The following is a 27,267-nucleotide window of genomic DNA, read 5'->3' on the forward strand; positions in this document are numbered from 1 at the left end:
TTACAAAAATTACAGAATAGGGCTGGTAGGGTTATTTTAAGGGCTACCTATGATGTAAGCTCAAAGGATGTTTTAAAGGAACTTGGGTGGTCTGATCTAAAAACCCGAAGAGCTAAGCATAAGGCCACTCAAATGTTTAAAATTTCTACTGGTGAAGCCCCATCCTATTTAACTGACAGATTTTGCAAAGTCGAGGCAAGAAATCCTTACAATATTAGGAACAGTGAATTAAATATTAATTTACCATTACCGAAAACTGATTTTTTAAAAAGAGAGTTTTCTTTATGCTGGTCCTAAATTGTGGAATTCCTTGCCTAATTCAATTAAGTCAGCTAAATCTCTTGCAGCCTTTAAAAGAGGACTGGAAGATATTGACTTTGATATGTTACTATCTTCTTATTGATAGCTTGTCCCACTCTAATATTTATGTGTTATTTAACTCTATTTAAATTTTTAAATCTCACTCGGCTTTCATGAAAACCAATGTAATTGATGGAATTCCGAGGTTAAATAAAGTATCACTCACTCACTCACTCACTAAAATTCGGTTGCTCGAAATTCTTAATTTGGCGCTCTTTTTCGAGAGAGAATTTCTCTACCCGGTAAAACTCTAAATTACTTGAATTTCAAATATTTTGAAAGGGGAAATGCCGTTCTAAAACCTAGTGTAAAAATTTATTTCGGGCTCTCTATATTAGTCCAGTGGATAAGTGTCATTTTAGGGACTAATCGTGCACTTTATGATAAAAGCATAAAACTTGGCACACTTATATTATAAATCATGAGGAATATTTTAAAGATTATAGGCAATCTGGATATGGACGTTTCCGGGGGGAAAGGGGTATTTTTCAAAATGGCCGCCATTCAGAATCTTTATTATGAGAGCATATTGCCAAATTACTTATTGAAAGGTTTAATTAATATTTTTAAGGTTGGTCAGGGGGGGGGTTTATTAAGGAAAGTCAAGAATTTAGAAAATTGTACAAAAATTGAAATTTTGAAATGTTTTTGGAGAATTGTTGTCATTTTGGTCTTTATGCAAATTAGATTTTTTCAAAAGAATTCATTCACACTGATTTTATAATAGTATCTTGTTACCTTTTTTGCCTTTCTTCATAAAGCGTTTAAACTGGTTTTTAATACTGTCATATATATAAGCCGCTTACACTGATAGAGCTCCTCAGCTTGGACGGGACTCCTCAGTAGATCATTCTACTAGACTGAAAAACAAATCCACTAATTTGTCTCAATTTGAAGGATAAAATCAGTGAAGGTAGATATTTGCTGTATGTGGCAAATGAAACATCGGAAAATCTCAGTCGTTGCCTATGCTTTTTACAATTATCATGTGTGGGAGTAACATTAACGACAAAGCTACTTGTCACAACTTGCTATGTATCTTCATTTGCAATTCATAATATATAACAGTTGTGAGCGCTGGCGTCAACAACTCTCTTCACACCAGACATTTCGAACAACGGGAGATGCCACTGCCATTATTTCTAGGTGCATTAGTACACTCAAGAACAAGATCAAAAGATCTAGAGGATACACTTTACAGGCTGGGATTATCTGTTTCATATGAACGTGTCGGCTGGGATTGTCTGAAGACCTTGGTAACTAAGCCATTAGCCACTTCGAGACAGTTGGAACAGTTTTCCCGTCTACACTAAGAATTGGTGTGTTCACGACATCAGCAGTCGAAAAAATTGACCATGATCCGACAGCAACAAGTGCACATGGATCCTTCCATGGGACAGGCATAACACTGTTTCAGTATCCCGACACTGAAAAGCCTGGCACAGAACAATCATGCGTTTCTATCTCCAGGTCTGGCAAGACCGTACAGCTACACACTTGTACTGGTAGCCAGTGTCACAAAGAACAAGCCTCCTGTTCCAGAAGTTTGCATGTGAACTGAAACAGTCCAGCTGCAGTCTAATGAATAACGAATGCTGTAACAGAAGACAATGACAAGTCCGATATTCTTAACAAGATTATCAATGGTAATTATGACAGTGCCAGTGTATCTTGGGCTGCATTCTAAGAAGACAACAACCAGCAGACATGGCCCTGCAGCAGTCAGTGCCCTTCTTCCTCTTTTCCCGAATGACCCGAAGTCAATGGCGATGACTCCTCATTCCATGAATGTGGTGAAAGAGGCTGTGGTTGTTCTTAATCCTTGGAAAACTCCTATGATCACATTTGATCAACCTTTATACTGTTCACGATTACAAAGCAAATCCAGTAGATGTGGTCAGAAACATATGGGAAGAGTCATTTGTAGAAATGCTGAGTGGCCAACACAACAAGATGGCATTGCTAAAAACACTTGGAGATTTTCTGATGGCAGTAACTGAATGTCAGCACTAGTACAAGCTGAAATACCGACAGTAGGAACTTCGAATTCTTTCCTGAAAGCGATGCATGTTAAGGAAACCGCCCTTGCACACCAGATAATAGCTTGCGCTCTGTATAGGCTTCGACAAGCATCATACGTTGAGTGGCCAGAATGTAGCGGTACATCGTTTGAAGAATGGTGTGAACAAAGAGCCCTTTAAAGTCCACAGTTCCATTTCTGGCAGCTTAATGTGCTGAGTATCGTGTTGGTCGTACTGGCAACCTTCTTTTGATTGTCGAGGCTTTAACAAGACTTCAGTGGCTGTAAAATTCTCTTGACCACTGAATGATAGTGCCATTCACCTGCGTGACATGGTTATGCTTCTCGATAAACACAAGCACCACAGAATACTGAAAGCATTTTGAAAGGCGAAGTTCATCGTTAACAGCGACCCTTCTCTAGGATTGTTTTAAATGAAGGCCATGAACAGAACTATGCCTTCGTGAAAACAAATGGAAAAGTGGGGCTTACTGCATCAGCACTACTGAGATGGATGGTGTCTGGCACAGAGATGGCCAGGATTATTGGCCAATAAACAATGGACAATAAGGACGATCTCTTAGTTCTTGGTACTCAGAAGGTAATGAATGCAGCAGTCATCGATTCTGTCCGTCATTTGAACGATCTTAGAGAACACCAGTGCAACGAGCTCTTTAACAGCAGAAAAGTAGAACGCACAACTCGACTCAGTAATAGGATAGAATAATTTGAGTTTTTTTTAGTGGCGTCTTGATAAAGCAAAAACCCTTACACAGCAGTCGTAGCTACTGACCATGAGACGGGACCGGCATTTGTTTTTCAACATAACGTATCGTCAGTCAAGTGCGTGACGCTGACTTTGAAGTGTCTTTTTAACATGAAAGCCAGTCGTCACCTCCCACAATGAGTGGATGTGCTAAACGCTGCAGAAGAAAGTGTATATGTGTAAAAGAAAATCTGCCCTGTATATTCCAATGCAACCGTGGTGGCTGTCATCGCCACGAATGTCAGGGACACTTGCTGGTTGAAATCATTGTATCGCTTATGAGCTTACTTTAGAACGGTCAGAAAGCAAATCTCGGGGTTTATTTGATATGAGTGTAATGAAATCATAAATTTGCATATTGTGTAATTTTAGCCTAGAAATGACCACTCAAAGTCTGTAAGACACTTTAAAAGGAATTTTGATGCCATATTTTTTATCTTTGGTGTTAGATCAATAAGTATATATCATGATAACGACAATTTGACGTTGTACCAAGTCGCTTTGTTCCATCTTTGAGGCCATTTTGAAAAAGCGCCCCCCCCCCCCCCCCTCTCTGAGAAAGGCCAGATCCGGGATGCCTATAATCTTTGAAATGTTCCCCATGATTTATAGTATTAGTGTGCCAAGTTTCATGCTTTTATCATAAAGTGCACGATACTTTCACTTATCCGCCGGACTAATGCGCTGAGTGCGAACGCTCTCAAAATACACATAATTACAAATCAACTGTCACTGAAACGTAAACAATACCCACATTCTTCCGACCAGACAGTCTAAAACGTCTTCTTCTGAGTCTTTCCTCCGTTTTCTACTAGTATTTAGATGTAATCTACAGCAGAAGCTCCCTGTTAAGATCATCCTTAACGCCATATCTGCTCAATATCGAGTGTAAAGCGAATTTCGAATCCTATCGCCATCTTTATTGATTAGTCTTCAAGGCATTCAAGCGTGCCGAATCGACAACTTCAGTACATCTCCGTGTTGACATTCAACATTCGACCACTCTCAGGCCTAGTTCTGCCATGCTATTCCCATCTCTTGTTAAACAGCCGTCGAATAAATATACCCTTCTTGTATCAACCCTTTGATTTCTCGACCGAAATGCCGGTCCGTTCAATTCTTCATGGCCAGGAACAAAGCACTGGAACCAGGCAAACTGTTGTTCTCCGATTACATGTTGACTAAACTTGGGTGTCACGCAATCCCCTTCGTAATAGTCACTCGGTAGGACTTTTTATTACATGATTTCCATAAATAATAATAATAATAATAATAATAATAATAAAAAAACAGCCGATAATTCGAAAGATCGGGACGTCTAAACTAAATATCCTGGTTAACGCTGTGCCAACATCCCTTTGTTACCCTTAGGATCGTAAACTAACTTATGTAAAGGTTTAATGCAGCGCTCATTGTTTCACTATACTCAAACAACCAAAGGTTGAAACAACATATGGTAAACCATTATTTGCAAGAAGCATAATCTTGGCCAAAATGATATTTTCATCAGATGGTTGGACCTACGCCATCACCACTAATCCCTAGCGCTAACCCACTAACCCTTGCCTACACGACGCCGAGCGGTACTCGCCTGAGGTCCAGATCAAGATCATATGTCCTTTTGTCAGAACACTGAAAACAGCAAACAAAGACCTTGCCCTGTTAACTATTGCGTTGAGATATCCAGAACGACACCTGTGAACTAGGCCTTATTCTGTTACAAAAATACAGAAAAAATAGGGATCTTCGCTCAGGGCGGAGCCTCTTGTGTTCGGGTAAGTGGTGATTGGTCAAAGACATTGCGAAAAAAAATAGATCATTTCGGTCAATACGTACAATTTGAAAGGCACTGCCTATTGTCTTCCGGATCTGATAAAAAAACACACACACACACACACATACGTAACAGGAATTTTTAGCAAATTTTTATTTCAAGTTACATTACGACCACCCTTAGTACCTCCCCTGGGGTATCACATGAATGTGGCACAACCATGGGCTCCTGGCACAACTGTCTCACGGCATATAGTCCTACATATCTTCCAGTTAAAATAACTGCCGTATTTAGTCGAATAAGCGCCGTCCCCAATAACGCCGCATTTGGGACAAAATGTTAATAAGCGCCTCCTCGGAATAGAGTTTCCCTAATGGTCGCCGGTCGCGGGTCGCGGGTCGCGGGTTTCAAGTCGCGTGTCGCGGGTTTTTAATAAGTCGCGGGTTTTGAAAAAGTCGCGGGTTTTGAAAAAAGTCGCATGTTTTTAAAAAGTTGCGAGTTTTCAATAGAATGCATTTATTTCTCAGTAGAATTCATTCAAACAAATTTAAACCGGTTGCAAAGACGCCGGTTTTAAAATGATCGCGTTTTCTTAGGAACTACGTTACTTCGTAACGTTGCGAGTAAGACAATCAAATTGCGAACTTCGGAGCAAACTTCCCAAACTTTGCCGACTGAACTTCTGAACTTCCCAAGTTTGCAAGTTGAGGAGGAACGAGACACGTTACAAAGTGGTGGCAGAAATATTTTAGCGATTCTAGCTGCTCGAGTTTCAAAATAGTTGTTTGAACAAGCACGGCGTCGGTATCAACGTTCTGACCTACAGTAAGTATAAGGATAAGAATTACATATACCGTCCGTTGCATCACGTCCTGAAAAAAAAAACTTGTTCAAATTGGGTATCAAACATTGCATGATTTGCAATCAAGCTTTTTTAAAGTTTGAAAACAACGTTGCGCGCGAGCGATCATGAAGTTGAACCAAAGTATTCATGATTGAACGCGTACGGTTGATAAATATATTTTACTAGTATTCTGTGGCAAAAACTCTTTAAAATATTTTTAACTGGCGCAGATTTTAAAAACCCTTCTGTAGCTATGTTGACAGAAATGGTTTTGCTTCGCTAAACCATCGGAAGAAAACACGTACCATAAAAATAGAATTGAGCCGTAAACGTGTCGCGACTTTTAATTCAAATTTGTCTGACTCTTTCGCATTTGTATAAAATTAATTTCACGTGAAGATCGGTAAAGCCGTCCAGTTTCATTCGGTTTACAAACGCAGAAGACTTGACATTGAAGTAAAAGCCTCACAAAGATGTATTTGCTGTATATAAAAAGTTAAATTTGACCAAATTTCAGCCGACGTAAAATTTATTTATCGGCAGATCGCTCATGCGAAACGAAGTCAGGCTCTTCAACTTCAACCAAATATTTTAATTTGTAACTCTAGCCACTGGAATCGCTGGAACATTACCGCTGCTGCCATGTTTTCATCACCTGAATTTCCGACATGAACATGACTTTCGAGCGACATGTCTTGTTCTTCCTCAACTTGCAAACTTGGGAAGTTTAGCTGGAACAAAGTTGGGGAGTTTGTTCCGAAGTTCGTAATTTGATTGTTTAACCCGCAAAGTAATTGGCTACTTTGTAACGTAGTTCCCAAGAAAACGAGTTTAAATTTGTTTGAATGAATTTTACTGAGAAATAAATGGTTTCTATCGAAAACTGGCAACTTTTTAAAAACACGCGACTTTTTTCAAAACCTGCGACTTTTTCAAAACCCGCGACTTATTTAAAACCCGCGACACGCGACTTGAAACCCGCGACCCGCGACCCGCGACCCGCGACCATTAGGGAAACTCCTTGCTTGCAGTTGATGGCAGATTAAACCTTAATTGTTTGTTGGAGAAAGAGGGATTACAGCCTCCGAGCAGTGCTTCTCGTTTGGAGTTCATACCTCTTATTAATCGAGTTCGAGGTCCGTACTGTAAAATACGGATCCTCGTTTTTTCCCTTTGACTTACGGCCCAAGCGCAAAGCGCGCGGGCCATAAGTCGACGGGAAAAAACGAGGATCCGTATTTTACAGTACGGACCGAGAAAACGAGGTTAATAAGATATTTATTATATCTCTCACTCTGGAGAAAAGAAAACATTTCAAGTCAAGAGTGCTGGAAGCGGCTTCGTTTGACTGACGTACGTCAAAGGCGAAAGGACGAGTGAATTTCATTGGCTTTGTCGTAAACAATTCGGCCGTTTAATAGCTCAATTGATAAGCGTTTAAACATAATTTAAATCCAACCTTTAGTACTTTATTTCTACAATTAGTTTTACAGTAATTTCAGTGACAGGATGAAACAAGATACAGTGCAAGTTTCCTTTGGAATAACTTCTAAAGTTCTTTGCTTGGCGACGAAAGTGCCGCGATTGACAACATGCGTTATAGCTTATCAAACTTTCGAAAACTTATGGCAGTGTTTGTAGAAAATACTGAACGAGAAAACACGTATAAATTTTGAAGAACTGCTTAAAAAAAACCTAGCTCTTTAAGGCGGCGTTGAATGCTACGTTGAAAGCTTGAAATGCTGTCTGGCTCGTACTCAGCTCTATCGCGTTTGCGTACGTATTTGAAAAACTTTCCGAGGAGCTTTATATCGAGGACGTCAGCAGGTACGGTTTCTACATGAGTCTGCTCTTGACGATAATTGTCGAACCCTTTCCATTCACTTTTCGTCTTCTTGACCGTGTTTGCATATTTCTCGGCACTGATGAAACTTTCAAGTTCTGACAGTTCTTGACTTGAATCCTGCCCGGGTTGCTCTAAAGTCCGCCACATCAGGGAAGTTTTCTTCTTCCAACAGATCACAAAAATTGAGTTGAAAGTTCGGTAGACCTTCTTCGCTTCGCCTTTGTTCCTCGCTTTTTTCCTCTGACTGCGAACGTTGTAGAAAATTTTGAAAATCTTCTTCGCGAGACATTTCAACTTGCAAAGGCGTATGGCATCAGGAGAACTCTCAGTCAAATTTCGCGGGCCGTACTGCAGAATACGGCCCGTAAAATTGACCAATCACAGCGTGCGTACTATCTCAGAGATATAATAACACGCAATAACACGCAACTCCAAACAACAATGTCTGCTCGCAAGGAGGACCATCAATATGATCGTTAGACTTACCACTAATTCAACACATCGACATCTGCAACAAACAAAAAGTAACGCCTATGCAAGTGGTCATAGAGAGATGTAGTAAGGAGTAGTTAGCAACAGCTTGTGTGTTATATTTATATTTCATTCTTAAGTGTTCTTATTTTGACTATCATTTTTGTAAAGGAATTAAGATTTTGGATGTAATACGCTTTTAAACAGTAGGTGCGAGTGTCAAAACGGACACTGGGAATAACGAGGAACTGTTTATACTTTCTACTAGGGTAGATGACAGATTTAACCTCCATCGTTCGTTGAAGGACGAAGGAGCACAGCCTGCGAGCAGGGCGTCTGGTTTGGAGTTTCAGTGTTTTATGCACGAAGCTCTAAACTAGAAAGTCTGCTTGCATTTACCGTTGGACGTATCTTTCAACACAACGACACGCACAAAATAAAGCCTATTCAACTAGTAGTCGCGGACATCTGCAGCAAGGCGTAGTTAGCAATAGCTAATACGGTTCAGATAAGACAGCACTATAAGACAGGTATCACTCACGGTACGGTGTAGTGAGAAGGAAATTCAGTGAGTCATCCCTTGTTGCCATGGCCACGATTTACCAGCCTAGCTGTTGTTAGCTTTGACTGAGGAAATGTGTTATTTTTCCGTTAGTGGTAAACAGAAAGAAGACAGCAGATCATACATCCCTACCACATCAAATGCGCAAATCAGTTTGTCCTCATATCACGCTAGCTGTTACTTTGAATCAATGTAAATCTCTTCTCTTTCATTGGTGCATGGCTATGAAAATCTAAAGACCCTTCTCCATCAGAATGGTGGGTGAGCGATGATGTTGTTTAACGTTGTACAAAAGAGAGGGTTCTGTTGCCCGATAGCTAATAATAATCCCTTTTTCCGTACCCCCTCTCCCCAGTTCAAATCGTCCACATATTTGCCTGAATTGCAGCTGAAAACTGATTAAAAATTCGACGGCACCATCTTGCACGACTATCGCTGGACACTTGCCTTCAGTTCAGTCTTTGGAACTGGTGCCGTGTTTAGCGATAAGTGTTCGCACCAGTACGTGCAGTCGATCGCGTCGTTGGTACGCTCGAACAAGAAAGCTGCGGGATTCGTAAATTATCAGTTCTGAAGCCTCGACAGATCTAGTCAGGTACTTGTTTCCTTAACTGAAACCTTTGTAAGGTAACTTGGGACTGTTTGCAGTCCAGCCTCTCTGGTTTCTATTTACATCGACGTACAAACATCTCGATTTGGAAAACCAAGATGATACACAAAAATTTCAAATCATGCAATAAGTTGCATCTGTGTCATCCTCTGCTAAAAACTATCGAAGAGTTTAAAGAGAGAGACAGTGATGCCACCCACTGTTTACAACGAGCACAGAACGTGTGTGGCTTAGCGAGGCTTTTGCTTGACAGAAATACAAAATTTCTTTTGGGGAAAACAGGTAGGTTGAACCGCAAGAAAGCAAACCGACTGTAGCTAAAGGTGCACTTAATAAAAGAGAGTTACCAAATTAAACTTACTATGCTCATTTTTTTCATTCATAGGGCAGCGCATTTTGCTGTGTTCGAGGACTAGTCGAATATCTACTAAGTGGGGCAGTCACTGAATTAACATAACAAGAACAACAACCAAAATGCACGTAGGTATTTATCACATGATGGCATTATTAATTTTGTAATTACTGGTATGATGAGAAATTTTAAAAGTAATTACATGTTAGAACTGGTAACTACTAGATTATACACAAGCAAAGACTAAGGATATAATCCAATGTTACGGTGTCGGCATGACGCCATTGTCAGGTAACTTATGTACAAAATTCAAATTAAAACAAGTGTTTGAAAATAGAGGATTGGTGATGTTTATGTCCTTCCACACGATCGTGTAGATGTCCGCGCGTGTAGCCTACATAGCCGGCATCACACAGGTCACATTGGAATTTATAAAGGACACATTGCTGGTTTACAATCAGTGGCTTTGTTTCATGCATTTCAAGTTCTTGGTCAATTTTGCAGCTCACAAACACGGTCTGGGTGATTTTTTGCACTTTTTGGCTAAGGGCCTTGAGCTCTTTTTTTTTTTTATAATATCCGTTTTTTTAATGATAAGACCACTCGAATAATGAATCCTGTTTCTTTTAGTGGTAGTAAAGGCTGCTGGTCGCAAACGTTGATTGAACGAACTGTTAAAACAGCTAAGGCAGCTAAAACACAATCGAAACGTGCAATCGGACTCTATTCGTACAAATCATTTGTGTATTTTTTTTAGTTATTTTCGCACTCTCTATCATATCAATTTGGCGACAACACTGCTTTATTAAAAATAGTTGTTTTTATTTATATTTTGTACGTGAATTACCTTGACAATGGCCTGATGACGACACCAAAACGTCGAATTTCATCGTTACTTTTTGTTTGTTAATGTTTTATCAAACAACTACTAGTACAATTATAGTTTTACCACAGATATTATAAACCACTCCTGTCACCAAAGCTTTATATCACCTTTTTCTTAGGTACCTTAAAACGATAACTATGTTAGGATTGATCAGTAGCCATCAGATACTGTGGTTATAACAAACCAACACAGTTGCAATTTCATACGACGTCAGATCTCGACGTTTTTGTTAATCCGATAAACAAATACATGTAGTATGATTTATGGGAACAAGATACCTAAAAACACCCATAACCAGATAAATAAAACGCTGGATTGGTTCATACACGTTAGTCCGCCTAAATGTGATCTTTTTCTTTTGCTTCATGTGGAATAGGGACCCCGTAAAGAAAAGGAAACAACTGTTTGGAGAAATGGATTTGTAGCGGTAGTTACCTTTGCTTGATTCACCTTCATGTTTTTCACAGCAAGGAATGAAAACTCTGTATCGTGCTGAAAGACCACAAACTACTACCAATAAAACGTTCGGCGTTGTCGCGTACACTTGAACGCTTCTGCAATAGTTGTACATAGGAGACGTCTGTTAGCAGGCTAATACGCGTTTACTCTTTAACCAACCAAAGTTAAGGGAGAAGGTCAAGATTGTCGTATGTAACCTGTCTTAATCTCCACCTGGTCGTAGCCGTTCTTGCTCTTTTTTGGCTTATTTTCATCTCTTTTTCGTTCTTTCCCATTAGCTTTTTCCCCTTCGCCGATTTTATGAAAATTTTGAACATCGTAAAAATAATGACTTCATGCAGGGCAATATAGCTGAATAACTTGGATTCATTTTTTCTTCTTTTCTCTCGCTAGGGTGGCGAACAGACTTGTCTAGAACTTGATTTCCATCTTGACTGAACTCTATAAACGTCTTGCAGCGGGAAGATCAAAGCTGAAGAAGAAGATCGAAGATATAAAGATCAAAAGAGGGAAGACACCTAATAGACTAACAAGCATCAGTTTCATCCTGAACATTCAACGATCTGATTGCTCCTTTAGTGAAAGCCTTTCAGTATTATTAACTATTCAAATACTGGTTTCTTAGAGATGTGAAACTACCAGAGACATAAAATCTTAAGAAGTACTGACAAGTTCAAAACAAAAGCGTTGAAATAGTTTAATCGATATTTTTACATTTGTGCAATGGGTATGAAAGTTTAGCAGAACGCAGGCATGCGATGCATGCAGATGTTTGCAGAGAGGTTTATCTTTAGCGTTCATGATCGTATTAGGTCAAGGCGATTTATTTAACGGAATCATCTATATTTTTCTTCTAAACTACTTTTTACTGTCCCTACTGTGAACTCTGTGACATACGGTGAACGTGCCTTCTCTTTCTCTGCACCTATACTATGGAACAGCCTACCGGACTCTCTCAAGAATGCACCATCTCTTTCGACTTTTAAATCTGCACTAAAAACATTTTTGTTTCGGAAATTTTATTGTTGATCTATTTTTATTGGGCTAACCTAGTTTTATGTAACCTTAATATTTTTCTTTGATTAGTTGTTTCACTTATTTAATTTTTTAGTGTCTTAGGAAATTATAACATTATATTAGTTTTAGCTAACCTCTTTTTAAATATAGAAATGTAAGCGCATTGAGTTTTTTAAATGCGCCCAAAAAACTTTATTATTATTATTATTATTATTATTATTATTATTATTATATTATTATTATTATTTAAAAGCCTAGCTAAAGGCTCACTTTCATCCTGCATGCTTAGTGGCCGTTAGCCTCTTGTTTTATTGTTCAACGCTATAGCTCCAATAAAATCTCCCCCCTTACCTAACTTATTACTTAACTTTGCTTATTCTATACGTTTTCCTCAAATGCTTTCCATTTTTAGTTGAACATGTTAATCTGATTTGTCTTAAAAGCTATATATTTTTCAGTTTCGTATTTGATTTCTAAAATTTGTTTGAAGTGATCAAAGTTGGGTTTAATTCCTTTTCGTTTACAGGTCCAAAGATAAGTTTTTCCTAAAAATATTATATAGTTTACCAAGTCCATTCCCTTCTTCAGAATTCCAATGATAACATCACGTAACGAAAGACACCCGCAACTACCAAGCCTATTCAAAATATTAACAGTCACCGTATTCCAAAAGGACTTTGAGAAAGTGCATTCAAACAAAAAGAAATTGATAGTTTCTCGACTCACTTGACAAAAAGTACAGTTGGGGTTTGTTATGTAGCCTATTTTAAACAATAAAACTGATAAAATTAAATAGTAATATTCGATGAATCTCACTAATCTTCACTGCAGATGCCACAGTCATGAAACCGCAACTTTGACGGTCTGTTTGAGTTTGCTGTTTTGGCCGTTTTCTATATTTTTTCTGGGAAAATGAATGGGGTGGCAGGGTGATATATAGTCATGACACAAACCATAGCAAAGGCGTGATGATTCTAATTAACCCGTCAGTGGACTGTAAAATTGAAAAAAACTATTTGTGACAAAAATGGCAGGTTCATTAAACTCTCCCTTGACGAACAATCTATTGTTCTCGTAAACTTCTACGCTCCAAATGACGCAACCCAGCAATTAGGTTTCTTTGCAAGGATTGATCAATTATTGCAAGAATTCTCTCAAGATAATATAATAATCGGAGGCGATTTCAACTGCCCGCTTTCTGCAAAGGATAAAATTAGTGGAAAACCTGTCACACAGAAAACAAAAGTCATAAAGGCTATTGAAACGTCTTGCCATACTCTAAGTCTCCCCGACATTTGGCGAAGTTTGAATTCTGATCTCTCCAGCTTCACTTGAAGAAATAAGTCACTTAAAGTGCAATGTCGTTTAGATTTTTTCTTAGTCTCAGAAGACCTTTGCAGCCAAACGAAAGGTTGCGACATCCTACTAGCACCTGAAAGTGATCATTCAGCTGTCACTTTTATACATATCCAATCAGATACTCTAGCTCAGAAAAAAGGACCTGGTTTCTGGAAGTTTAATAGCGCTCTCCTCAAAGATGAGTATTACATCGCGGCCCTACGAATATATTTAGGGAGAAATACTCCGATATAACTAATTTGGGCCTAAAATGGGATCTTTTTAAAATGTAAATCAGGGGCTTCACCGTGAAATATTCAAAACAAAAAGCAAAAGTGAACAAAGATAAAGAGAAGTCACTGCAAGAAAAAATCAACACCTTGCAGGCACAAACCGAGAAACACCCGCACAACAAGAAATTACTCCTCGAACTTAACGCAGAAAAAATGCGACTAAAAAGAATAATGAATTACAAGACAAAAGGCGCCATCCTAAGGAGTAAAGTGAGATGGCACGAGCAAGGCGAGCGAAACACGAAATACTTCTACGGCCTAGAAAAAAGAAATTACAAGAACAAGACAGTTACAAGTTTGAAAATCACTGAAAATGCCTTTACAAGTGATCAAGAAAAACAGTTCTACAAATCCCTTGATAAATCAAAAAATGTAGACCCGAGTAAATTGAAGAATCAATGGTTTTCAACAGAGGAAATGTTTCTCCGCTAACTGAGGAAGACAAATTAGCATGCGAAGGTCAAATAACCACGGAAGAATGCCTTGAAGCACTGAAAGATTTCCAATCTGGAAAAACACCAGGCACTGACGGCTTTTCAGCAGAATTTTACCGTTTTTTCTGGCACGAAATCGGGAGAACCTTAACAGACAGTCTTAACCACGCCTTCCAATCTGGGAAGCTTTCTATCACCCAGAGAAGAGGGATCATGTCACTACTTCTGAAAAAATCTAAGGATAAACTTTTTAAAAAAAATTGAGGCCAATTTCGCTTCTAAATGTAGACTACAAAATCCTCACCAAAGCTATCGCAAAAAGACTTGAAAAAGTACTACCCAAGATCATAAATTCCGACCAAACTGGCTATGTCAAGGGTCGACTATATCGGTGAAAATATCCGCCTAATACAAGATACTATTTATTTCACAAGCCAAACAAATTGTAAAGGTATAGCTATCTTTCTCGATTTTAAAAAAGCTTTTGACTTGACAGAATGGAACTATCTATATGCCGCTCCTAACCACTTCAACTACGCCTGATATCCTAAATTGGATCAAAATAATATATAACGATGTTTCCAGTTGTGTCATCAATAACGGTCATGCTTCTGATTTTTTCCCGCTACAACGCGGAGTTCGACAGGGTTGCCTCCTATCCGGATTCTGTTTATCTTAGGAATCGAGTTATTTGCAAGAGCCTTAAAAAGCAATGCTTCCATCAAAGACATTCAAGTTGGTGACAACGAAATAAAAGTAGCACAATAACACCACTGTTTTTGTCCGCGATATAAAATCAGTTCATGAGCTGCTTACTTTTCTTAAAGATTTCAATTCCATCTCCGGCCTAGAGATTAATACCACGAAAACTGAAGCAATGTGGTTAGGGCTGTGGAAAAACAGACAGATTACTCCCATCGGCTTCAAATGGCCGAAAGAACCGATACTTTCTTTAGGTGTTTTCTTTTCACATAACCAAATTGACGCAGATGAACTCAATTTCGGTGCCAAAATAAGAGACGTAGAAAAATCGCTAAGTGCGTGGCAAAGAAGGAAGTTAACGTTATATGGAAAAATTAATATAGTCAAAACACTAGGTCTATCTAAACTGATCTTTAATGCTTCCGTCCTGCACGTCCCATACCACTTTATCGAGAAAATCAACAAGATTACGTTCAACTTTATCTGGGACGGAAAAACCACCTAAAATCAAAAGAAATAGCATAATAGGCGAGAAAAAAACACGGTGGACTAAAAATGTGTGATTTTACAATTATGGAAAAGGCACTAAAGACAGCTTGGATTTACAGAATTCAAAGCAACTCATCCGCGGCATGGAAATTCATTCCGGACCATATTATGCGACACCACGGCAATCTCACTTTCTTAACGAATTGTAACTATGATGTTTAATCTTTAAAGCTTGAAAATCTGCCGGATTTCTATCGCTCAATCTTAATCCTTTGACTCCCAAATTTTCCTCAAAAAACGCGTTCTTTTTAGCCGCTAAACTGAAATTTTGATGCTATGGTCTTGAACTTACCTCAACTTTGCTAAAAAAAAAGCACTTTTTTACACTTCAGCAACATTTTGATGAAGATTCTGTGTAAAAATGTGCAATATTTTACTTTGGTGCATGCGCATAAGCCAAAATGTGGATTTTTTTTTTGCTGAACCGTTCCAAATTTTTTTGGCCCCTTTTTCTTCCGTTTTTCCGCTTTCTTATTCTCGTTACTTTCTACTCTTCATATCCTTTCTTTTGGCCAAAAAAGTTTTGACGTTATCATTGGAAAACCCTGAAAAGGGGACCTTGACCAATAACAGGTGTACTGGCCTGTTTAAGCAACGACTTTGCACCAAAAATGGATTTTGTTTTTCTTTGATTAGCTCTGTCAGAATGCAACCGATATTCAAAATAAACAGTCCGGTAGAAAGGTCGATCCAAGCTCTATCAGATTCTTATCACGAAATTCCACTGACGTGCTAATTGATGACGTCACAAGTGAATCAATGACTGCACCTCCAAATAGCGCCTGAATGCGCGTTTAGGAGTGAAAGGGTTAAAATATTGGCAAAATTTTAAACACTAGATGACAACAACAGTGATATTAAACAGGAAATTCTATGGAAAAACTGCAACATTCTTATCGACAGAAAGCCAATCTTTTATAGAAATTGGTTCGCCCAAGGAATTGTTCATCTGCACCATTTACTGAACGAGCATGGACTTTTTTACAACCTTGCTGAATTTAAAATAAAATACAACCTTAACGTGCCTTTCACCGTTTACTACAGCCTCCTTGAAGCCATACCACGCGCGTGGAAAAATGAACTAAAACTGTGTAACCATACCGACATTGTCAATCAAAATAGTGAAACACTCTTATCGACTGCTTCAATTTACTCTACTTTCCTACAAAACTCCTTCAAACCACCAACTTCGCAAAGTAAGATCCTTCGTCATGGCTTTACTGAGAGTAATGTCCAAAAGGTTTATCAATTACCTTTCACTATTACAAAAGAAACCAAAATCATCATGTTCCAATATAAAATTATACCCAACATACTCCCTACTCAGATGAGTCTTTATCGTGATGGTCTTTCTGACAACGACATTTGTCTCCTATGCAATACTGAAAAACAGACTTTAAACCACTTGCTTGTCAATTGCTTAAAAACAACCTCCTTCTGGAAATTATTTGCAGACTGGTGGTATGGGAAGTCCAAAGAACGACTATCTCTAACTAACAAAAACGGCCGGCTTTCATGATAACTCTATTACTTGCTCATTTCTTCTCCTGCTTTTAAGATTTATTTCAATGCATTCTCGGCTTACACCGTTCTATTTCTTCCGAATGCGTTCTACGCAAATTTCAAGCCCAGTTGTTTCGAATAGGTTGATCTTCAGCAGTCCTTCTAAGGCTCATCGCCATATCGAAACGAAATCGCCTTCAAGACATTCAAGTGCACGTTTTTCCAAGGAATCGGCGAAAAGACGGAAGAGATCATCAGAAGCGATGAGAGCCCTGTCTGAACTAAATAATCCGCATTTCTCTGGTGGTTCTAGAGTATCCTAATAGCAAGGGAAATATAGAATTAGGCCACGAATTATGTCCGAACGCCATGTTTGCGTGTGATGGAAAGGAATATCTTCTCTCACATGGAAATGATTGACACATTTGGCAAATAAGACAATAGTTGAATCTGATAAGAAACCACTAACTTGGTTAAAACGACCCAGAAAGGTAGTTTAGAATTAACCTAACCCAGTTAAAAAATCTATTGTTCTTTGATTAATTTCCATGGGAACCGCTAACCTGGTTAAGAGTCGGTTATTTCTCCAAATACGCGGCCGCACTAGACATTTTTTTTAACCCGGTTAATTTTAATTGATTAATTGGAATTAACTCGGTTAACTCGCCAAGTGCGGCCGCAGCCAATATAAAGTTAATAACTACCATTATTTTCGATTTCTACTCTGTTTCAATTTAAATTTAGTGCAACATGGGAGAAACCATCACCATACAGTACTCCTACATGTAAAGCTTTGTAAAATAAATCACATTGACTGTGCTAGTGTGCTTGATAGAAGCATAAAAGGCTGTGCAGTGTTATACATGATAAAGTTATTGCACAATTTATAGTACAGTCTTAGAGCGCTTTCTCTTTTGACGGAAAAACAAATTGTTACGGTGAAAAAGCAAATAGAACGATCCACCCAACTCGAAAATTTTTCGAAAAAAATGAAGTGTGTATCTTCAGAGGTTTTCCTGTTCTCGTTTTTACCGAAATGATCGGAATATTATTGTTAGTGCCACTTTGCTGCTTCGCACTATCACCATTTTGCTCGATAAAATACGCGGTTCCATTTGCCGGAAATTTTTCACCGGTTTTTCCACACAAATGGAAAGCGCTCCAAGGTAAACTAAATACAAATCGGTAAAAGGCGCCAAGGTCAGCCTTATCTCTCAAGGAAGGAGAGGTTGATTTGAAGACATCACTGCTTAGAAATGGGCTTTACTTTCATCTCGGCACGTTTAAGTGAATAATAATGTCCTCTAAATTCGTACCAGTTGATCCCATCAGCAAATGAAGAATGTGATCCGTTGAGATATAAACCATTTAGATTGGAGCGGTGACAATCCCTGTACCACCAGGCGCCTTTATACTTTTGAGCACAACTGCCACTCGCCAAAAGATCATTGTCGTTATCTTTTGTGGAGAACTGCATATTGCTAGCAAAATATAAAAGGCGACACACATATATGTAATTTATTAATGCACGTTATAAAATGTTAAATACTAGTCGACAACATTAACAGTGTTTTGTCTGCGTTTTTGTCTAAAATTTTCTATTAAAAACCGGCCATGGTATATTGCAATTCCTGTGTTTTGATTGGTTTACAGACCATGTTATATGAGCTCATATACCATGGACCAGAAATATGGCAGGTGTACGCGTCAGCGAGGACAGACGGGAAGCTCACAAATTGCAATTCTTTGAGTGTTTCTAATAAGACAATTTTTCCACTAGCGCTTGTTGGATATGAGATAGTTATAGCTAACCTCGGCGCTACGCGCCACGTTGGCTATCTACCATCTTATATCCAACGTGCGTCCATGAAATAATTGTTAATTATCTGGAGGAGGATTGGGCGGGACATCATGGCGGACAGTCACGCTTTTTCACCGTGAAGAAAACCTCATTGCTCTTTTATTCCATCTTTGAAGATATTTATTCTTCATTCGTTCAGGCTAATATTACAGCCTGGTGTCGTATAAGAAGCTACAGTGCTCTCTTTTTTAAGATCCTCAGCTTATGCCGACAAAAAGTCAAAAGGAGATCGAGAAGAATTGATAGATCGTTCTCAAGCAGCCCGCCGACGACTAACACGACCAAGAAAGCAAGAAGGAGTAGCTCGAAAGAAACGCAAGAAGACCAGGCCTCCCAGACCTATTAGCAAATCAAGGGGCACAAGACGACCGTAACAAAAATGGCAATACGGTGCCATTTTAGGAAAACTTAAAAGCAGTTAGCATGATCGTGCACGTTTTGAGTCAGAGAAATGAGCTAAGCTAGATCCGGTACTTATATCTAGAGATTTATCGCTTTAACTTACTCGAGCAATCTAAAAGGCGATCCGCTTTTGGTCCCCTACCTAGCTTAACATTTTTCTTTACTTCCCTCATATTATTGGTAAACTGTAAGCTTACGTTAAACTTTATACCTGTGCACCATCGGAGGGGGGGGGGGGCTAACATCAAAGTGCTCGTTTTAGTCAGTGCCAGGTACCAAGCCTTTCTTTTATTTTTTAAAGGTTATTTTCGTTGACCAGCGAGTGTACCCTCATAGTTCTAGCATAGCTTACACTAAAAACTTAGAAGACCTCTCGTGACACTATCCCTGTTCAGGCTATTTTAAATGAATCTACGGAAGCAAACTTTTACAATGTTTCAGTAATAGTTGCTCCCTTGAGAAAATGGTATTGCATTTACTTACTTTAATGAATATGGAGAGATCATGGAGTCACCTGCCGTTCCATTGTAACCTCCAATCAAAAGCCGGTACTTATCTCCCTCGTCTGCCACCTTAAAAGTCGTGTACTCAGCGAATGTGATGTTCCCATCAAAGTCTTCCAGGTCAACTCTCAGCATGACGTCATCAGCGGCTGTCAAACGGTGAAGATTGTCGTTTCCAAGCCAGAACTCGCCCTTTAGATCTCCAAACCCGTTTTTATAGGATACCCAAGCAAGATAGAAGTCAACGGAGCCGTCCAAACGTCTCTGAACAACGGTCCAACCTCCGCCGTCTGTGGACATGTCACATAACACTTTTATCGGTTTGCCGCCATCTGGATTGATGGGGTACACGCCACTGGATTTGAAACCATCCTGAAAGAGTTGAGCGCAGTTCACGGGCTCTTTTAGGTGACAAAAGAATAGAGAAAGATGTTTTTAATTAGTTGAAGTTGATTCTCTTTATTTACCTTATCATTTAGGGAAATGACAGTATATAACTCAAAATTTCTCTTACGGTTACACGCGAGACAAGAACTGACTGATAAACATCTTTCTTTAATGACGTTAATGTTATGTTTGTCCTACTGATCTCAAGTATTATTTTTGTCTGTGAATTATAAATACAGCTACTTCGAGAAAGGTTGTCGGATAAAAGCTGCATTTAAGCCTACGCGACAAAACCGAATGGTGGTCTGGGTATTGTACACGTTTGTATTTTTGCACGTGAAAAATTTATTTTTCCTCTCAGAAGGCCTGTTTCTGTAGCTTTACTTTCACTGTCGCATGTCTTTGAGTTTTAAAAATTCTTCTATCATTCAGCATGGCTAAAAGTATCTTGTTTCCACATGTCTGAAAAGAAAGAAAACTTGCAATTTCGCGTTTGTCACGTCGTTATATCTCATAAGTATTTAGCACGTGCAGTAGCTCCCTTCTTCGACCCATACTTCCTTTCGGTCTTTTCGCGTGCACTTTTGTGCTTTGTTTCGACTTCTTTTCTCGAAACAGCTGTATTTCTCCTATTTCCCACAAGTCCTCGGTAGCTCGGTGGTAGAATATACGACCGGTGCGCGAATGTTCTTAGGTTGGACTCCTGTTGGGAGAACTCACAAACGTTTCCAAGCAACTTGTGTCCGGCTAATTGATAAACACCTTTTCATGATTCTTTACAATTCAAATCCGCAAAAACAATTTATTAACTCACTGCAAGGTTTTCCTGTATAGCCATCATTACACTGGCATCGTACGGTGTCATCTTGATAGTTGGGAATACAAATACTTTTGTCACCACAGGGAGAACTATCCGTCTCACAGATACTCTGTTCAAAAGGAATGTTATTTCAGTGTTATTTTTGTTAACGCTGCTTATAATTTATCTTAACTCATTTAAATACAGACGATATAGTTAAGTGGTTATTTACTCCAGGAAGTTGCCATGGTAACCGTCCACAATTTAAGCAAAGTGCCTTGTTTCTTAAAATGCACTTAATATCATCAGCTCAACAGAACTTACACCGTACACATAAGAATTACTTCGTAGTCAAAAGCGGACATGCAGAAACTCAAACCAAGGCAATGTATTGTTATTAGTACCATTATTATATTTGTATTATGTGACAGTTTATGATTGCATCGTGTTTAACGTCCTGCGTTATAACCGGTAGTTTACAAACATGTTATCAGTTGTTTAAAATAAAAGTTTGAGTGAAAAACTGTTCCAAAAAGTTTTACAAAATTAGTTTACTTTAGGTGTTTACTGTACTTTGCAATTTTTGAATAATACGATTTATAATTAAATTTTCGAACAGTCAACCTTGCGTAAAATAAACGAATGCTTTCAATGTTGATAAACGGTGAAACAGGTGCGAACCTTTGAATGAAGGTGCTTGCGAATTAATTTGAGCATGAAGCGTAAAAAGTTCCTCATCGACAAAAAAATGAGTAGTTCTAAACAAATGCTTATTAAAATCACCTGTATTCCTCTGTAGTTGAAATTTTCTTCTTTTGTAAAGTTTATAAAACCAACAAATCGATCATTGTCGCTCAGTTCACATTTGAATCTGTCAGCGTTATTTTTTGTAGTTCCAAAGTTGTAAGACTGACATCGATCTTCCTCGACGCACTCAAGTCTACATGAACCTTCTGACTCAACTTCTATTTCTTTTATCACGCTTCCGTTGAGCCTTTGTCCTGCTATCGCTTTAGCGAAGTTAACAGCTTTCATATCAGGCTGTGAAATACGGCTTATACCGTGCACAGCCTTGCAGACGACAATTATTATCCAGAGATGCATGTTTAGTACTTCGCCATCTTATCTTTCGTTATAGATGACAAGTTTTTTAGCTGGCAAATAACTTGCGTTTCGTTCTGGGTGTAGACTGTTGTTTATTTGTTTTACGGGTATGTTGGCAATTGTGAAACGTAATAAAATAAAAGGAATTTTCTTAATTAATTTTTTTCTTAATTTCTATTAATAATAAACATCTGTCACAAGTTCAGTATGGGGCCCAGTTCTCGGCCACTTTTGACGTAAACTTGTATTTCTTACTTCAGAAGAACCGCAGGAACTTGAAATTTCGCCCAGAGTTAGCTACATTATTCAGCTTTTTGGTGTAAAGCTTTCGGCTTGTCAACGCATAATTTGCCCGAGCAATAATAAAAATAAAAGCTCCATTTGTGGGCCCAGTTCTCGGCCACCTTGGCCCAGTTCTCGGCCACTAAAAAGCTCGTGCGTAATTATCTGTAAAAAAAAAAATGCTCAATTAATTTTCACAGTCATAAAATCATTCTGTAAACTTATTTATGTTATATCGATCCCAAATTATGTTTATGAGGCTTTGTTTTACTTTAGAAAAGAAGGTTTTTAACGCGCCTAGTTGCCTATGTGCAGGTTCTGGCAAAACCGCATTGTGTGACCAATGCATTTCGATGGTTTATTTTGCAGTGAAAAGGTATTGAAAGAGTTAGGTGTTATAGAAATAATAGACAAGACAAGAGTCAGCTCAAAACTTAGAGATAAGATTGAACTTTATTTTTAAAACATTTCTTTCTTTTATTCTGGCAGCAGCAGTTGAAACTATATTAAAAACCACGCGCTAAGCTGTGATAGCGAGCAGGGTGGTCGAGAACTGGCAAATACGCAAACGTCGCAAGAAAAAATTTCGAAATAAATTAAGACCAAAAAATACAACGGTTCAACGAAAAGTTAACTAAAGCAGAAAGCTGAATTATTCTACGTTTCACATGCCAAAAATTAGCTCGTTTGGTAGGGGCTTTCGGATAAAATACGAATTTAACTACATCCATGAATTTTAAGGAGCCGTAAACAAACAAATTTTTCGGGAAAACAAATTCACCTACCTCCGCGTAAACTCGACGTGTGAGCTTTCTATATCGAGTTGAATGATCAAACTCAAGATACTTAAAAGCACATGAATCAGTCTATCGTTTGAAGGAAATAACACAAAGTGGCCGAGAACTGGACCCGGCCGAGAACTGGGCCCCATACTGTGCCTACCTAATTATATTTTAGCTTGGGGGAAGATTTTTCTTCTTTAATATAATACAAATCGAGTCCCGCTGCACTCTGCAATGAAAAGATTACTTTATATTCAAAAGTTATCATTTTCTTTCTTTAAATGTCTGTGCAATTTAGGAAATATTAGAAATGAGGCAAGTTTTGTATTCGATTGTACAAACCCTTTACATGGACATTTGCGAAAACTGTTTCTACGCTTCGTAGTGCACGCACGTTTGCATTTGCAAAAAGTTGACGCGATCTCAAGAGAAAATAAGGAAAAATTGACTTCTTAGACTTTTATTTTGCATGAATTTGATTTCAATGCAAAGAATATGCAAATTGTTCCCACTTACCGACAACTCCATCCAAAAATGGCGGCCGACATAAACACGAGTGGGCCTACGTTTCCCAGACGAAAAGCTTTTCCAACATCATGGAATTCGTAGTTCTCTGATTGTTCTGCGTCGCACAAGGGGTTTCACGCTCGAATATTTCCTTTCCCGAGACTGCAAGCAGTCTGCTTTTCTATTATATGGCAAGTGTCGTGTCTTTACACGCGTTTACATGCACGTAAACATTACTTGAGTTGCTGTAAAATTAAGAGCCAGAATATTTTGGTAATTTGCATACGGTGTGATAGGTTTTTGATTTGACTTTATCAGTTTTTTTTTTTTTTAAAAAAATGGCTAAATTGGCAAAGGACAAGAACAGAACATCGAGAGAATTGCAACTCTAGCACGTCAACAGAGGACGACACAGTCTCAGGTTACCTGTAGTTTGTCCAATAACGAATTTCAGCGGACAAAGACCACAGTACGCAATCACAGGTCTTTTTTCACATAGATTGAGGCGCGATTTTCTCTAATTAGGTCATACATTCGCATTGATGCCTTGTCGAGCCTTGATCTTTTATAAGTGCGTGATTTGAGGCCATCTAAAAAATATATTTCTTATTCCTCCTTGACTGTCTCATTATCTTTGAACAAGCATAATCAGAAAAGCTTTGACGATGACACAAGGGAATGGTTTTACACCTTGCTTCGATTTTACTTATCTTAATTTGAGTTGTATAACAAAGAAAAACAGTATCGTCATACAATAGGCACACGCGTATTTGCAATAAATCACATGGTCTGTGGTAGTGCGTGTGTTGATAACGAAGCACACACGGCTGTGCAGTATAATACATAATAAAGCCAGAACACAATTTGAAGTACAGTAATAAATCTCTATTATTCTTATCCCAACCGCTCCTTTGGGAAGCAAAGGTCATCTACTGTTCTCTTCCTGGGCTTGGAGTTCTACTTCGCTTCACCATAGTCCTATCTGCAGCAGTTCTTGTTCGGCTGACCTCCTCCAGCTGTTTTTTCCCTTTCCATGCTTTCTTTTTCCTAGCGGTTTCTTAAAAAGACCTGCCCGGTTACACTATAACGCGGTTACTTAGAGTGTGGCCGATCCATTTCCTTTTTCTCATTGTAATGATTTGAGTCAGCATCCTCTTTTCCTTTGTTTTTCTCCTGTGATCTTTGGTACTGATAATTTCTGGTCATTCGACCCCGAGGATGTAGCATAGGTATCGATTTGCAACTTCATGTGTGTGTCTTGCATGTCTAGAGTAGAGGATGATGTGGCCAGATTATAATCGAAGTTTTTCAAATTTGATCCATCTTTTTCTCACTGATACCAAGAAGGTTGATGTTGTTTCTGTTAATTTCTTTTGCAATCTGCTGGGCTCTCCCAGCCTCGAACATAGTCCTATATTGCCATGTGCCAGCTTAAGCCTATTCAGACCGGGCTTTTTTGGACCTTGTGGGACCGGGAAGTGGGCGGGGGCTTTGAAAGCCCCCCATGTTACTTCCAGAATATTTAAGTAATCACAATGAAACTTATAGCATTTATAGTATGTCAAAAACTCTATCGTTTGGTATACATCACGTGGGATGATGACGTCACATCACGTGTCAATAAAATCATGATGTCAAAAGAGCCGCCATCTTGGATCCGCCATCTTGAATTTCGATTTTTTTTTTCAAAACGACAGAAAACCACCCAAAACTACTACAAAGTACTCAAAATTAATACAACTGTGCTTAAAATCCGTAAAAAGTTAAAAATAATTGCATTAAAGTGTTATAGGCGCGTTTACACGGCAGAGAAATTTGGGTAAGGACCCGTCACAAAAATGGTCCGGACCTTACCACTTTTTTAGAAAAACAGTCAAATCAAAACGGAGCCATAGGCGCCTATGGCCCCGTTTTGATTTGACTGTTTCTCTAAAAAAAGTGGTAAGGTCCAGACCAATTTGCTGACGTGTCCGTACCCAAATTTTTCTGCCGTGGTAACGCGCCTATAATGTTGCTCATAAAATAATTTTAAAAAGGCTAAAAAGAGATAAAAGTTATTAAAGTTCTTAAAAACAAAACGTTTTCGACTCGAAGGTCATTTAACGCTGATGATGACCTTCGAATCGAAAAAGTTTTGTTTTTAAGAACTTTAAGAACTTTTAGCTCTTTTTAGCCTTTTTAAAATTAATTGCATTAAAGTTAATTTTCATTAATAGAAACACGAAAGCTACAAATTTTGGAAACATGGCTGTCAAAATGCCGTTGCCATGGTGATGTCAAGTTCCTGATGCAATAAACTATCCTATTAAATTATTCCCAGATAAAGTTTAGATAAACTCGCAAGGTTTAGCAGCGTTTAGTTAAATCTTGAAAACGTTATAAGCGTTCAAAGTTAGCTTGGGCCTCAAAAGTCCTCCCCGGGTCTAAATAGGGTTAATGACAGTCCTGGGTGTGAGCAGCCGTTCAAAACTTGAAGCGTCCACATTATGGGTTTGGCTGCATTGGGTGATAACACAGTTACAAACACAAACACTATTTGGAAAAAAACAGCCTTAAAATTTTAAAAGAAAACTGTTCTTCAGAAACAACATTTTCTGAAGCGAAATAGTACTTGAAATTCAACTTTTAACCCCTCAAGAAAGTTCTGTTCCTCAAAGTTCAGAAAAACATTTGATCTATAGAGGACTAGTTCCTAGGAATCAATCTATAAACTTTTAAGTTTAAAGGGGATTCTGTTTACAATGTTCGGAATACCTCTTGAAAGTCGACTTTCAAACCTTTTTGAGAGTTCTGTTATACTATGTCGGGCACAACTTGTTTCATATCGAAACAGTACTTGAAAATCAGCCTTCCATAAGGAGCTCATCAGCTAGGTAAAACATAATAATCTACCACGAGCTCAATATGCTGCCCTCAGATAACATGAATTCCGTAAGGAACTCACCACCTTAGTTACATATAATAACCTAGCACGAGGTCAATATGCTGCCCTCAGATAAAATGAGTTCCATAAGGAACTCACCACCCGAATAAGACGTAATAATGTGGCACAAGGTTGATATACTTCCCTCAGATAACATGAATTCCATGGGGATCTCACCACCCAAGTAAGACATTGTAATTTAGCACGAGGTCAATATGCTGCCCTCAAATAAAATGAGTTTCATAAGGAATTCACCACTCAAGTAACACATAAATAATGTGGCACGAGGTCAATGTACTGCTTTCAGACAACACGAGTTCCATAAAACCCACGATCTAAGTTAAACATAATAATGTAGAACGAGGTTAATATGCTGTCACCTCAGATAAAATTAGTTCCATAACTAACAAACTCACAACCCAAGTAATTCATAATAATCTAACACAAGGTCAATATGCTGCCTTCAGATAACATGAGGTCCATAAGGAACTACCACCCAAGTAAGACATAATAATGTGGCACGAGGTCAATATGCTGCGTTTGGATAACATGAGTTCCATAGGGAACTCACCACCCGAATAAGACGTAATAATGTGGCACAAGGTTTATATACTTCCCTCAGATAACATGATTTCCATGGGGATCTCACCAACCAAGTAAGACATTGTAATTTAGCACGAGGTCAATATGCTGCCCTCAAATAAAATGAGTTTCATAAGGAATTCACCACCCAAGTAACACATAAATAATGTGGCACGAGGTCAATATACTGCTTTCAGACAACACGAGTTCCATAAAACCCACGATCTAAGTTAAACATAATAATGTAGAACGAGGTTAATATGCTGTCCTCAGATAAAATGAGTTCCATAACTAACAAACTCACAACCCAAGTAATTCATAATAATCTAACACAAGGTCAATATGCTGC

At 38.5% G+C, this 27,267-nt stretch overlaps 1 protein-coding gene and 1 long non-coding RNA gene across 3 annotated transcripts in view; one reads left to right on the forward strand and one right to left on the reverse strand.

Moving 5' to 3' along the window:
• The window catches only part of LOC144657529 (uncharacterized), a 59,394-nt gene extending 47,394 nt beyond the window's left edge, over positions 1–12,000 (forward strand). Inside the window, exons 2-4 of one of the 2 annotated variants that reach the window (XR_013571544.1) lie at positions 8,737–8,900; positions 9,639–9,733; positions 11,344–12,000. This is a non-coding gene — a long non-coding RNA (uncharacterized LOC144657529). Of the gene's footprint in view, positions 1–8,038; positions 8,901–9,638; positions 9,734–11,343 lie in introns of those variants that run through there. The other variant, XR_013571543.1, reaches the window with a different exon arrangement.
• Positions 12,001–16,911: 4,911 nt separating this feature from the next.
• Positions 16,912–21,926, reverse strand: LOC144657473 (microfibril-associated glycoprotein 4-like). Its single transcript, XM_078517818.1, has 4 exons — positions 21,522–21,926; positions 20,754–20,868; positions 19,533–19,953; positions 16,912–18,267 (listed from the first exon to the last, which is right to left on the reverse strand). The coding sequence occupies exons 1-4, from the start codon at positions 21,840–21,842 to the stop codon at positions 18,030–18,032; spliced, it is 1,095 nt and encodes a 364-aa protein (XP_078373944.1). The 5' UTR covers positions 21,843–21,926; the 3' UTR covers positions 16,912–18,029.
• Between the last annotated feature and the right edge of the window lie 5,341 nt (positions 21,927–27,267).

Source organism: Oculina patagonica, chromosome 1, assembly GCF_052425735.1.
Source record: "Oculina patagonica isolate OP01 chromosome 1, crgOcupat, whole genome shotgun sequence".
NCBI classification, from domain to species: Eukaryota; Metazoa; Cnidaria; class Anthozoa; order Scleractinia; family Oculinidae; genus Oculina; species Oculina patagonica.